The following is a 12,810-nucleotide window of genomic DNA, read 5'->3' on the forward strand; positions in this document are numbered from 1 at the left end:
ACTGTAGTCCAGCCACATACAGAATATCCTAGAGCCTTAAAACCAGATTGTATGGGCTTCCCTGGTGGCGCAGTGGTTGAGAGTCCACCTGCCCATGCAGGGGACACGGGTTCGTGCCCCGGTCCGGGAAGATCCCACATGCCGCGGCGCGGCTGGGCCCGTGAGCCATGGCCGCTGAGCCTGCGCGTATGGAGCCTGTGCTCCGCAACGGGAGAGGCCACAGCAGTGAGAGGCCCGCGTACCGCCAAAAAAAAAAAAAAAACAGATTGTATATAAAACTGATGAGATCTGAATAAGTTTTGCAGACTGTATCAACATAAATTTGCTTGTCTTTACATCATACTATGGTTAAGCAAGGTGTTACTACTGGAGGGACCTGGGCAAAAAGTACACGGTACCACCCTGTACATTCTGGGGATAACTTCTTGTGAATCTATAATTATTTCAAAATAAAGTTTTTAAAAATGGAGAAAAAGATATAGAAGACATGGAAAATGTTCAAATTTTGAAGACACTTGGAAAAACAGTAAAGCAAGTTGCTATCTTATAGAAATGATTCAAGTCTGTGAAATAATGCACAAGCACAGAAAAAAGTGGAGAGGGAATTCCCTGGTGGTCCAGCAGTTAGGACTTCACGCTTCCACTGAGGGGGCATAGGTTCGATCCCTGGTCTGGGAACTAAGATCTGCTTGCCGCATGGCATGGCAAATAAATAAACAAACAAACAAATAAATAAATAAGGTCATAACACCTTTGTAAAGCAATGTGTCAATATTGACATGAAAAACTTTTAAGACATTCACTATTTGAGCTACCTCAGAGAATATTAGCCTAAGACCTTTATACACAAGAATGTCCTTTATAGAATTACTCAATATAAAGAAAATTTGGAAACTGAAAATGTCCATCAAAAAAAGTTGATGTGGGGACTTCCTGGTAGTCCAGTGGGTAAGACTCCGAACTTCCAATGCAGGGGGCCTGGGTTCGATCCCTGGTCAGGGAACTAGGTCACGCACACATGCCACAACTAAAGATCCTGAGTGCTGCAACAAAGACCCGGCACATCCAAAATAAATAAATAAATAAATTTTTTAATTGAAAAAAAAATTAAAACGTTGATGTTTTCGTATAACAAATAATCTTTAAAATGACACAATAATGAATCTGACAAGTCAGTTTAATGAGAACAAAGACTTAATTTTTCATTTAAATTCTAGATAACCATGTTTGACTCATCTTTTGACTAAGTTTAATAAAGAAGCCCATAAAAATCCTTATCTCATTAAAAAAAAATCCTTATCTCTCCCACAGAACTAGAAGTAAGTCCTTGAGGCTACAGTTATATAAAACATCTATTAAAGGATGTAAATTGTCCAAGTGCATGCTGAAAGTATCTGCCAACATACACATATGCAGTATGTAAGCACAAAGATACTCTCAAATCACCACAAAAATATTCAAACTGTCAGTCCGTAAAACTAACAGATCAACACCTCTATCTCTAGGCAATATATGCCATTATCGAATAAGCCAAAAGCAGTCCTTATGACTGACCCACTTTATTCCAGTTCCTATCTGGGGAAAGATACAAATGAAAGGAAAAAGCAGAAACATAAATTTCTTGGCAAAATGATATCTTCTGGTCATAAGAGAGCAGTTTTAAGGTAACAGAACCAAGAGTTAGGAAAAAGTCACCATAAATATGGCAAAACCATCTCTTTGGTCATATATAACTGTTTGTTTTACTTACCTATTTACTATCAGAAACAGAAATCCCATGCCACTTAACCCTACAAATGCTGAAAAACAGAAATAAAGTATAGAAATTGATTAAACTTATTTGCCTCATGGCAGATCAATCATCCAGGTTTAATTTTTACATCTCCAATACTGAGAGGACACCACCACAAGTACTTTAAAAAAAAAGTGGGTGGAATTCCCCGGCGGTCCAGCAGTTATGACTCCGCACTTCCACTGCAAGGGGCACAGGTTCAATCCCTGGTCAGGGAACTAAGATCCCACAAGCTGCAAGGCACAGCCGCCCCTCACCCCCCCAAAAAAATAAACACCTGTCATTTCATCCAGCATGAAACTTCAGAGTCCTACCAGAAGATGCTTAGGGGCATTTTATAGAAAGTAAAAATGAAAAATGGGAATTTTTCACCCATTCTGACAAAGAAGGATAACTAACATTTATGGAACACTTAATTCATCTTCATAACAACTACATTTAAATTCTATCATCCACATTTTGTAGATAAGGAAAACCTTACTTTACCTAAAGGTAATCTGCCCAAGGCTGCAGAGCTAATAAAGACAGAGCCAGAATTTGAACCTAGGCACTCTGCAGAGTCTGCCACTATACTACAGTTGTCTTTGAGAAAACTTTTTATTTTTTTATTTTTTATTGGTGTGGTACGCGGGCCTCTCACTGTTGCGGCCTCTCCCGTTGCGGAGCACAGGCTCCGGACGCGCAGGCCTATCGGCCATGGCTCACGGGCCCAGCCGCTCAGCGCCATGTGGGATCTTCCCGGACCGGGGCACGAACCCGTGTCCCCTGCATCGGCAGGCGGACTCTCAACCACTGCGCCACCAGGGAAGCCCTAGAGAAAACTTTTAAGACAACAAGTTACATACTATTTAAGGAATATTACAAATCTCCTCACCAAGTCTGTAAAACAGTCCCTGGCCCCAGTTCCATCTAGAGTGTCTAACAATACAGAAGAAATGGATATAGAAAATAGACACCAGATAAGAACTAGAGTACCCAGGGCAGAAGTCAATTCAGCTCTGCAATGATTTCTATCTTAGGGCCATGGTACAGCTAATTTTCAGCTAGGGGAAAAAAAAAAAAAAGGTAAGATCCATGGTAATTTGTGCAATAAAATTTACCCCCTATTACAAAGCACTTATCCTAACCTGAATTATTTTGTCTGCAAGCTCCACAATGGCAGTGACCTTGTCTACGGTTTACTCTTCTCTAGCACCTTGAACAGTAACTAGCATACAGGAGACCAATAATAAAATTTATATGCTATATGACAGTTTCTTAAACTTTACTGTGCATAAGAATCATCTAGGAATCTTGATAAAATGCAGATCCTGATTCAGCAGTTCAGGAATAGGGCTAGAAAGTTTGTATTCTAACAAGCCCTGGGTAAAGAAGATACTGAGGCTCACATTTTGAATAGCAAGGTAACTGGACCAACCTAAGTCATTTGCCAAATTGTCAAAAATCAGGATTCACTTACTCCACACCCGGAAGGAAATCTTCAGTTTATTCATCAATAAAACTATTACTGCTGATCCTCTAATATCAGAGGAAAAGACAAGTTCCCCAAATACCCACTTCCTCAGTCAGATGACAGATGATGAGTGCTTAAAACTCTGGGGGAGGGCTTCCCTGGTGGCACTGTAGTTAAGACTCCACCTGCCAATACAGGGGACACAGGTTCGAGTCCTGGTCCGGGAAGATACCACATGCTGTGGAGCAACTAAGCCCGTGCGCCACAACTACTGAAGCCTGTGCACCTAGAGCCCGTGCTCCACAAGGAGAAGCCACCGCAATGAGAAGCCTGTGCACCGCAATGAAGAGAAGCCCCCACTCACCGCAACTAGAGAAAGCCCGAACGCAATGAAGACCCAACGCAGTCAAAAAAACAACAACCACCACCTTTGGGGGAGTCATGGATTGATCTGAAGATATAATCAAAATTAGACTTCTTCCTAAAAAGTTCTACATATGAGATTCATGATCACCTTATTGTTAAAGACTAAGAACCCAATTAATAGATATTTAGCATTTAAATAGTTCTCAAAATACCAAGTCATTTTACTTCAAATTGGTCATCTGATAAAGCCAATAGCTAACTATACAAATGAACTCAAAAAACCTCAAACCTCAAATATCAGTACTAAATATCAAAATAATCCTTTTCAAAAAAGGGCACCTTTTAATTCCTAGTGTGTATAGCCAAGTCAGCAAATCGTTTGTTACGAAAACTGAAATGAGATCTTTCATTAGTATATGTGAAAGCAGCAACTCACTTATGTTTATTATGTACCAGACACTAAGCGCTTTACATTGACTGTCAATCCTCTTAACAACCCTTTGACATAGATAATAATTATAATATCTCATATATTAGTATTATCCTCAATTTACAGATAAGGAAACTGAGAAACACAAGTTAAACAACTTGCCCAAGGTCATACAACTAGAAAGTTGCCTAACCTGAGCAGGCAGCCTGGCCCCAGAGTCCATGTTCTTAACCATTCTTTTAGGCAACCTTTCATATACATGTATCTTATTATTACTCCATCACTGCTCTCCTATTTTTTTCCTTCCTCCAACTCAAAACGATAGAATAACACTATTTCCCTTGGCTTGCTCAACTGCAAATCTTTGTAAATCCTATAAATTTACATTTCCCATAGCCAATTCAACAACAAATACTTTAGTACCAATTTAGTACACTATCTTCCCTTGTTAATGATATGGAAAAACAACAACCAGCCAACAAGCACACAGTAAATCTCTGATCTCCTCTGAAAAATTATCATACAAACCAGGACATTTTTGAGAATAAAATGGGGTGCGACATCTGTTCCAGAAAACAGGTGTACACTATGACTGTCCAGGACAAAATGGGAGGTATGGTCACTCTACCATTTTGTAGTTTGCACTACCTAGTGGTATGAAATACTGGCCAACTATGCACTATACAAACCCTGGATTACTCCTGACTTTTCTGCCCTGACAGAGAAAATGCCCTCAATAATATATAAATCAAACAAAACTTAATTCCTCATCCTTGGCTCTATGCCTATGTTCATACCATACTCCTAGTAATATTCATCTAAAGTACTCCTCTGTCTTTAATTTAGAGCCAGTCGTTTATAAATACAGAGATATTTTCTCAACTAAAGATTGGTTCAAATGTCCAGACAAGGCAATAGACGAGAGGAAACATGAGTATGTGATATTCAAGTTTCTTTTCCTTACATTTACTTACACTTATACATTTGAAAAAATATTTTTTCCACAAGAGCAAATATAAAGTGCCGATTTGCACTTTATCATTTGTATTTCTTTAAATCTTGCATATAAATGAGTCTGTATTTTAACAGTCTGCAAGCTTCATTCTCATTTTAAAAGTTTTATTTGGGGGGTTCCCTGGTGGCGCAGTGGTTGAGAGTCCGCCTGCCGATGCAGGGGACGCGGGTTCGTGCCCCAGTCTGGGAGGATCCCACATGCCGCGGAGCGGCTTGGACTGTGGGCCATGGTCGCTGGGCCTGCGCGTCCGGAGCCTGTGCTCCGCGGCGGGAGAGGCCACAACAGTGAGAGGCCCGCACACCGCAAAAAAAAAAAAAAAGTTTTATTTGCCCAATTGATAATATACTCAAACTATAAAAAATTTAAAGTAAGGTAATTAACCTGTTTGGTTTAGAGCAAATCAATAACAATGCTGGGATTCAAACTCAAAGTTATACGTTTCTTAAATCAGCGCTATCTCACAGTAGCTTTTGCAATTAATAGTGCTACTATCATGTAGTTTTAATAACTTTCCCAGAAATACTTGCTGTGATGATCAAATGATAGTGTCTGTCAAGGCTTTACCTAGACTGTATTACAAACAAGGCTTAATACATAAGCACCATGAACACAGGGCTTCCCTGGTGGTGCAGTGGTTGAGAATCCGCCTGCCAATGCAGGGGACACGGGTTCGATCTCTAGCCCGGGAAGATCCCACATGCCGTGGAGCAACTAAGCCCATGCGCCGCAACTACTGAGCCTGTGCTCCAGAGCCCGTGAGCCACAACTACTGAAGCCCACGCACCTAGAGCCCGTGCTCCACAACTAGAGAAGCCACTGCAATGAGAAGCCCGCGCACTGCAACGAAGAGTAGCCCTGGCTGGCCGCCACTAGAGAAAGCCCACGTGCAGCAACAAAGACCCAACACAGCCAAACAAAACAAAAAAGAAAACAAAAAAACCCACCATGAACACAACCTACACTCTCAGAAAGTTGTCACTTGCCTCAGGTCATAGCTAACATTTGAACCCAGGATTCCAAAACCCTTACAGAAAATCATAGTGCAAAACACAAAAGTTTACAATGTTTTCAAGACTGGAAGCCTCCCTCAAGAATTAAACTTTAAAGAAAACACAACTTAAGCAAAACACAGACTATAGGAACAATAAATTAAAATCCTACAAGCACTATCAGAGCTAAAGAGTCACTTTCCATTTTCACCTAAGGATATTCGAAGTGGAAGTTCAAAAAAAAATTTTAAGACTTCACAATGATAGCTGCATTCGTTTCCTAACTTCCTCTACTTTCCACTCCTCTTCAATATAGACACGGACCCCATCTCTACCTACAGGGTCTAAATATTTTTTTAAGCTCCTAGGGAGATACCAAAATTACAGATTTCAAATGTTCATGTCTAGTACTAACGATCACTTCCATTAGCTGAGAAGTAATATGGAGCTGACAGACAGCCTGAACAAACTCAAATTGATAGAAAATAGTTGAATATCAATATTTCTAGTTACTGGTTTTTCACATACTGTAATTTGAAGCACCATGAGGTACTTTTACATCTTTATATTCACTTCTGAGCATTTTATTCTACTTTTCACACTTCGAAAATAATTTCTACTTCATTTTCAGCCCATTATATTTGAAAATATTTCTTTGAAAATGTTTATTCATTTTAAAATTCTGTATCCAGCTCCAATAAATATTCCAAAATCAAACTGTTCAAAAATCACTCAGCTATTCACTTATTTATAATTCTTCTTGGCAATAATTTCACAATTCGTTAAGGCACTTTCTTCTTTTCAGTCATTTTTGAAAAATCATTTCAACTAAGTCATATCTAATAACTTTTTATAAATATGCAATTATTTAAGCTAATGGGAAAAAACTGAGTACTGTACTTGAGGTAAAAGGCACAAAACTTCCCATGATTACTGAAATATAAAATTAATGAAAAATTATCTAGGTAAATATCCCACTTATTTCAGATTCTAAAGCTAACCTAAAATTTAAAACGTTATCACCTAAAAAAGCAGAAAACTTTAGAAGTCAGATAAATTACTTTTAAAATTGTGTAAGATCTGGGGGAAGAGGGATTTACTGTTTACTGTGTACAGAGCTTCAGTTTTGCAAGATGAAGCTTCTGGAGATGGATGGTGGCAATGGTTGCACAACAATGTAAATGTACTTAATACCACTGAACTGTACATTAAAAATGGTTAAGATGATACATTTTGTTATGTGTCTTTTACCATAATTAAAAAAAAATTTTTTTAATTATGTGACAGTATGCATCCTAGGGTGCATAAAAGTCACTGCTACCTAAATAAGTGGTTATAAGTATTCATTTTTAGGGAAAAACTCAAATAGAGACAGAAATCCAATTAAAACATTGCCAAACAACTAGAGCAGACATATTTAGCTGGAAATACTGGAGGGGGAAAATGATCTGAAAAATGAATAAAATACTGGCAAACCATAAAAACACAAAAAGATTGCAAACTGCCTCCTTGGTGCTCAAAAACTTAAATAACTCGCTAGCAGCCAGAAGAACACAGCAAATTGCTGTTTCAAACTTTCAGAATTTTTTGTAACTGAATTTATGTTGGAACATGTTTGACAATTTGGTATATCATCCAAACGTTTTTACCTCTTCCCAGAGAGACAGACACCGTATGTGTCTCCTTCAGAACAGAGGTGAGATAAAAACAATAAAACTACTGAAGTCAGTATAGCCCTTTGTCTGCAAGACCAAGTTTTTAAAAAGTTACATCTAAGTATTACATAAAATAGGATTCCTTGTCTGCCTATAGATTTCTATTGCAGTATACTACAATTTAGAGTTCTAATTCCACCTTCAATATTCACTAGCTGTATGATCTTGGGCAAGTTTCTTATATTTTCTCTGCCTTAGTTTCTTTATCTCTAAAATGGCGATAATAATGCTACTTACCTCATAGATAGGTTTGAGTTGATGTATATAAATGTATACATGCAAAAAGACTTAACAGGCCTGACATATCAACAGTGAGCACAATTCATGAGAACACAACTATTATTATATTATTATCATTACTATTACCTATCCCACTGATTCCAGTTATAAACTAGTTAAGCTGGGGTCTCTCCAGAAAAATGCACACAAATAGAAGATTCTGAACACAGCTGCAGAGGACTCATCAATCCCAGATTAGAGAAGTCCTACCAAAGCAACTTAGTTGGTAGTAAAGTGGTTATTAACCTCCCTCATGCCATGGACCTCTTCATTAGTCCAATTAACCTACGAATCTCTTCTCAGAATGTTTTTAAGTATATGAAATACACAGGACTACAAAAAACCAGTTATCGTATAGTTATAAAAGTATTTTTAAATTTCTAATTTAGTAATAAATGTTTCTTTACAAGTGCATTGAACAAGACTTTTTTTACATATAATAATAAGGAGCAATGCGCGTAAGCAACATTTCAAGATATCTGCAAAAACTGTAATATGATATGAAAACACTTCTCTTGTTGCATCCATTGAAATGTCAAGAATTTTTAATTCTCTTCAATTCTAGATTTCAATTAGAAGCTAGTGAAAATAAACACGCAATTTTTTTTTTCCTCAACCAAGTTCACGGACTTCCTCAATTCCATCTAGGGACCCAGATTAAGAACCCCTGGCTTATTGGAAAGTAAGTGCAAAAATAAGTTTTGGAGTCAGTGACTTATGTTCTAGAAGCCAGACTTCAGACTTTAGTCCCCACATTATTTACACCTGAATGACCTTAGACATCAAACTTCTGAGCTTTGCTTCCCTCATTTAGAATAATTCCTACATCATGAGGTTACAAGGATTGAATATTAGTTAACAAAATGCCAAAAGACCAGTATGTTATATTTTATTGATTTTAATACCACATAATTAGACCCAAATATTTAATGTCATTGTTAATTTTCAGTAAAACTCATTGTATGTGAAAAATTTAAAACCACGTACTGATTTACAAAGAAAATGATTAATGGAAGTATTAACTATATGTAACATTTTAGTGAGAGCTATGATTTGGCTTCAGAATGACCTGTATCTAAATCCCAGTTCCACTACTTTAGTCTTACTAAGTTAAACTCTCCACCTCAGTTTTCTCATCTATAGAACACTGCAAGGTTGTTTTAGAAACGAGAGGATCTAGCTTAAACGGTCAATAAATGGAGTTATTATTAAAGTTCACATTTTAACAAAGCCAAAGCAATCAATTTGGACCTCAAAAGTTTATTCTGGAATTCATGTGTATATAACTACAACTTCACAGTCCTTTGCCCGGCAAAACACATACACACTTAAAACCTGCAGTATTTGCTTGGCATAACATTCCTAACACAAACTGGCACTGCTTAAAATCAGATATGATTTGTTATTCTGCCCAAGGAAAACAACGAGGATAAAAAACGATCAACAGAATGGATTCAATAATTTTAAATCTTTTCATGATTTACTTGGAATCTTTACTACCAAGGTTGGAATACTCTAAAAAGTAGCTGTCTCTTTAAAACCCAATATAAAGATCTCAAATTTATCAGCTACATATTGTCGGTTAGATTAAAAAAAAAAAAAGGCAGAAGCATGTGTCTACTTTATGCCGGAATACTATGGATTAAGATTCCCCCCCACCCCCCTCCGTCTGAAAAAAACCCGCCATAGACTGGCTCCCGATCCATTATACAACCTGTAAATTCCTTCCCTCATTGAAAAGATTCTTTTTGTGGGCACAGTTAACAAGTGCCAAGCTGCGAAGTTGCAGCTTTGCTGGTTTGACGTTTTCACAATGCAAGAACAATATGATCTGGAATCTACTCAAAGCATTAGCCAGGCAGTCAGCTGATGCTCACTGCACACAAGAGAAAGACAGAAATAAGAGAAACTGAACCTCGTATTTGTGTAAAACAGGTATCCACTACGTTTTAAAACTAAAATAGGCCAACAGCAGATGTTCCAGTTAAAGTAATAAAAGTATTTCTATTGTTAAATAACAATTTTTTAAAAATCCCGGCTTTCCCCGAACTAGGTTTCGCTCGTTCTTGGAATTTTCCTTGTAAAGGGCTCTTATCCGTTCATAAAATCAGCCCCTCACCACGGAGCGGCTGCCTGAGTTAACTTTATATAGCCAAACCCTATTGGCTTCTCCTCCGTTCACAGTAACTCGCTTGCCACCCACAGAACGTTCCAGAGACCTAGGGACGGGGACCAAACAAAATTTGGTGGGGGTTGCTAAACAGAGGCTTTCAACTTTCTTTCCCAAACACTTCTACCGAATTTCACCTTCCTCCCTCCGCAGCCCCACATGTTGCTCGCCTGCTCCCAGAGGGCCGCGCGAGGCCTCGCTTCACCCCGGAACGCGCCCACCTGATTACCCTTTTCCCCGCAGACTCCGCCCTCCCCGCCCCCTCCCCCCCCTCGCTCGCCTCCTCTAGAAGGTCCATATGGGACGCTTTCCCCTTCCTCCGATCCTCTTGCCGCACCAGAGAAGCCTCGATACTCCACCTTCGGTTCTCCCCCGCCACGGCGCTCGCCTCTCACAGCCTCCTAAAGTGCTGCGAGCGCGCAAAGCAGAGCCGCGGGCCTGCACGGCCCAGGTGCTGTGTCAGCCTGTCTGCCGGTTCCGCGCCGTGTACGGCCTGGAAAGTCACATGGCGCTGGGACCGGCCGGCGCCTTCACACTCCTTCTCTCCTCAGAGCAGGACGAGAATCCCAAGTCCACTCACCTCCACGAAGAGCAACATGACTTTCCCCGCTCGGCCCAATCGTTCTCGCCGACGCGACTCCAACTGGCTTACAGGCCGGAGCCCCAATAGCTAGGATAAGGACACTCGCCTGGCCCCTCCACCCGGCAGCGGACCCGGCTCCTCCCCCGCCGTCAGCCGCTGCGGCCTGACCCGCCCAGTCCCACCTCCCTTGAAACAGCAACTGTTTCCGGCTCTAGAGAACAATTGCTTCCGGGAGAAGAGAAAATCCTCGGCGCGCTCAACTTTTGCACTACCTTTTCCAGCCGCAGTATGGACTGTACTATCATGTGGCCGGGGTAGGGTCGGGGGAGCGGGGGAAGCGATCAAGAGGAAGGCACCATTCTGTGCCACGGGAGTGTGTAAAAATTTACAGGCGCATTTTATCCCTGGCGAAACGGATAGTTACCATGGCCATAATAACTCCGCAGTTCTCGTGGCCCAAGACCTAGATCTGATAAAAAGCCGAGCTTGTGCAAAGTGTACTGAAAAACAACCACCCCTGCCGAAAAGGCGGCGGCTCTCAGGGAAAAAGTAGAGAAGGGAAAAAAGCAGCAGTAATAGTAAACATATTAACAGTAACTGCTGTACATTAAAGGCCTACTACATGCCTGGCACTATTCTAAGTATTTTACGTGAATTAATCTAAACAATCCGACGCAATAATACTATTATCCCTATTTTACAGTTGAAGGAGCTCTCTAGAACACACTTTGCCCCAAGTTCCCTTGAATTAGGTACCCACATCTCTGCTCAATATAATCCTATTTGGTAGTACTTAGCCTGGATTGCCTCTTCATTGATGTTCTGCCATTAATTCAAATGAAATACAACCCAAAATTTTTTAAATTATCTTTATAATTTTCTGTTAGATGATCCAAAATCCTTATTATCTTTAGCAACACTCACTAGGATTTATCCCTCCCTTATCAGTCCCACTTCTATATCCCAGCTCTGACCCTCATCGTTTGAAACAGTCATGTCTTGATCTGCTCCAATGGATTTTTTCTATTCTATTATTTCAAAAAATCTTCCTAAATTGAAGGTTTCATTTTCACCAAACTGCTATTATTTGCTTTCAAGACCTTACCATTCTGATCCTATGTAATCTCCCTTAACCTCAAATGAATCCCTTCATTTTTCATTTAGATACCAAATTAATTTCCCCTTCGAATTGCTGATATTTCTGTCCCATACTCTCCTACTCTGATCCGCAGTAAACTTAACATTACCTCATCTCAATTAAACCAGTATCCTTACTTTTCCCCTGAAATACAGACACTGCAGTCACCTCCAAAGCCATGGCTCATTGGAATGCCTATCTGAAATGCCTTCATTGTCAGTCAATCTCTCTCCATAAGGTTCTCCCAAAGACTCTGCTCCCCACAGGTCTCTTCTTCATGTCCCTTGTTAGCAATTGAATATTATATTCTATCTTAAATTTTTTTTGTTGTTTTTTTAGTTTCTTCACAGGTCCCTATCATATATTTTTCACAGTCTAGTATAATGGTAGCCACATAGTAGTATCTCAACAAATGCTTGTCAAATTGAAGAGATTTTCAAATTTGCTTTAAAAAGCCTTCATTTGGGCTTCCCTGGTGGCGCAGTGGTTGAGAGTCCGCCTGCTGATGCAGGGGACACGGGTTCGTGCCCTGGTCCGGGAAGATCCCACATGCCGCGGAGCAGCTAGGCCCGTGAGCCATGGCCGCTGAGCCTGCGCGTACGGAGCCTGTGCTCCACAACGGGAGAGGCCACAGCAGTGAGAGGCCCGCGTACCAAAAAAAAAAAAGGCCTTCATTTCCAGTTGCTGATGAATTCCATGCTGCATAAAAAATATGAAGGAGAGAGAGAGCACAATAATACTAAATTAGTTTTGTTGACAAGTAGGTAGGCTGCTTTGTGAATGCCCACTAGGGTAAGCAATATAAAGAAATCAAGAGAAATTAACAGTTATTTAAGGATCTCACAATATAGTATTGTTATCAACAAAGTAATTTAATAGA

At 39.9% G+C, this 12,810-nt stretch overlaps 2 protein-coding genes across 3 annotated transcripts in view; one reads left to right on the forward strand and one right to left on the reverse strand.

The window, feature by feature from the left end:
• The window catches only part of LARP4 (La ribonucleoprotein 4), a 66,160-nt gene extending 55,230 nt beyond the window's left edge, over window positions 1–10,930 (reverse strand). For both annotated transcript variants that reach the window (XM_060112465.1, XM_060112464.1), the window contains exon 1: window positions 10,790–10,930. In XM_060112465.1, coding sequence (XP_059968448.1) covers window positions 10,790–10,807 — 18 coding nt within the window. In that variant the 5' untranslated portion in view covers window positions 10,808–10,930. The remainder of the gene's footprint in view (window positions 1–10,789) is intronic.
• FAM186A (family with sequence similarity 186 member A) overlaps window positions 10,806–12,810 on the forward strand; it is a 100,508-nt gene continuing 98,503 nt past the window's right edge. Inside the window, 2 exon segments of the mRNA XM_060114187.1 lie at window positions 10,806–10,863; window positions 11,008–11,341. Of these exon segments, the coding sequence (XP_059970170.1) occupies window positions 10,806–10,863; window positions 11,008–11,341 (392 nt within the window).

Source organism: Mesoplodon densirostris, chromosome 11 (genome assembly GCF_025265405.1).
Source record: "Mesoplodon densirostris isolate mMesDen1 chromosome 11, mMesDen1 primary haplotype, whole genome shotgun sequence".
NCBI lineage: Eukaryota > Metazoa > Chordata > Mammalia > Artiodactyla > Ziphiidae > Mesoplodon > Mesoplodon densirostris.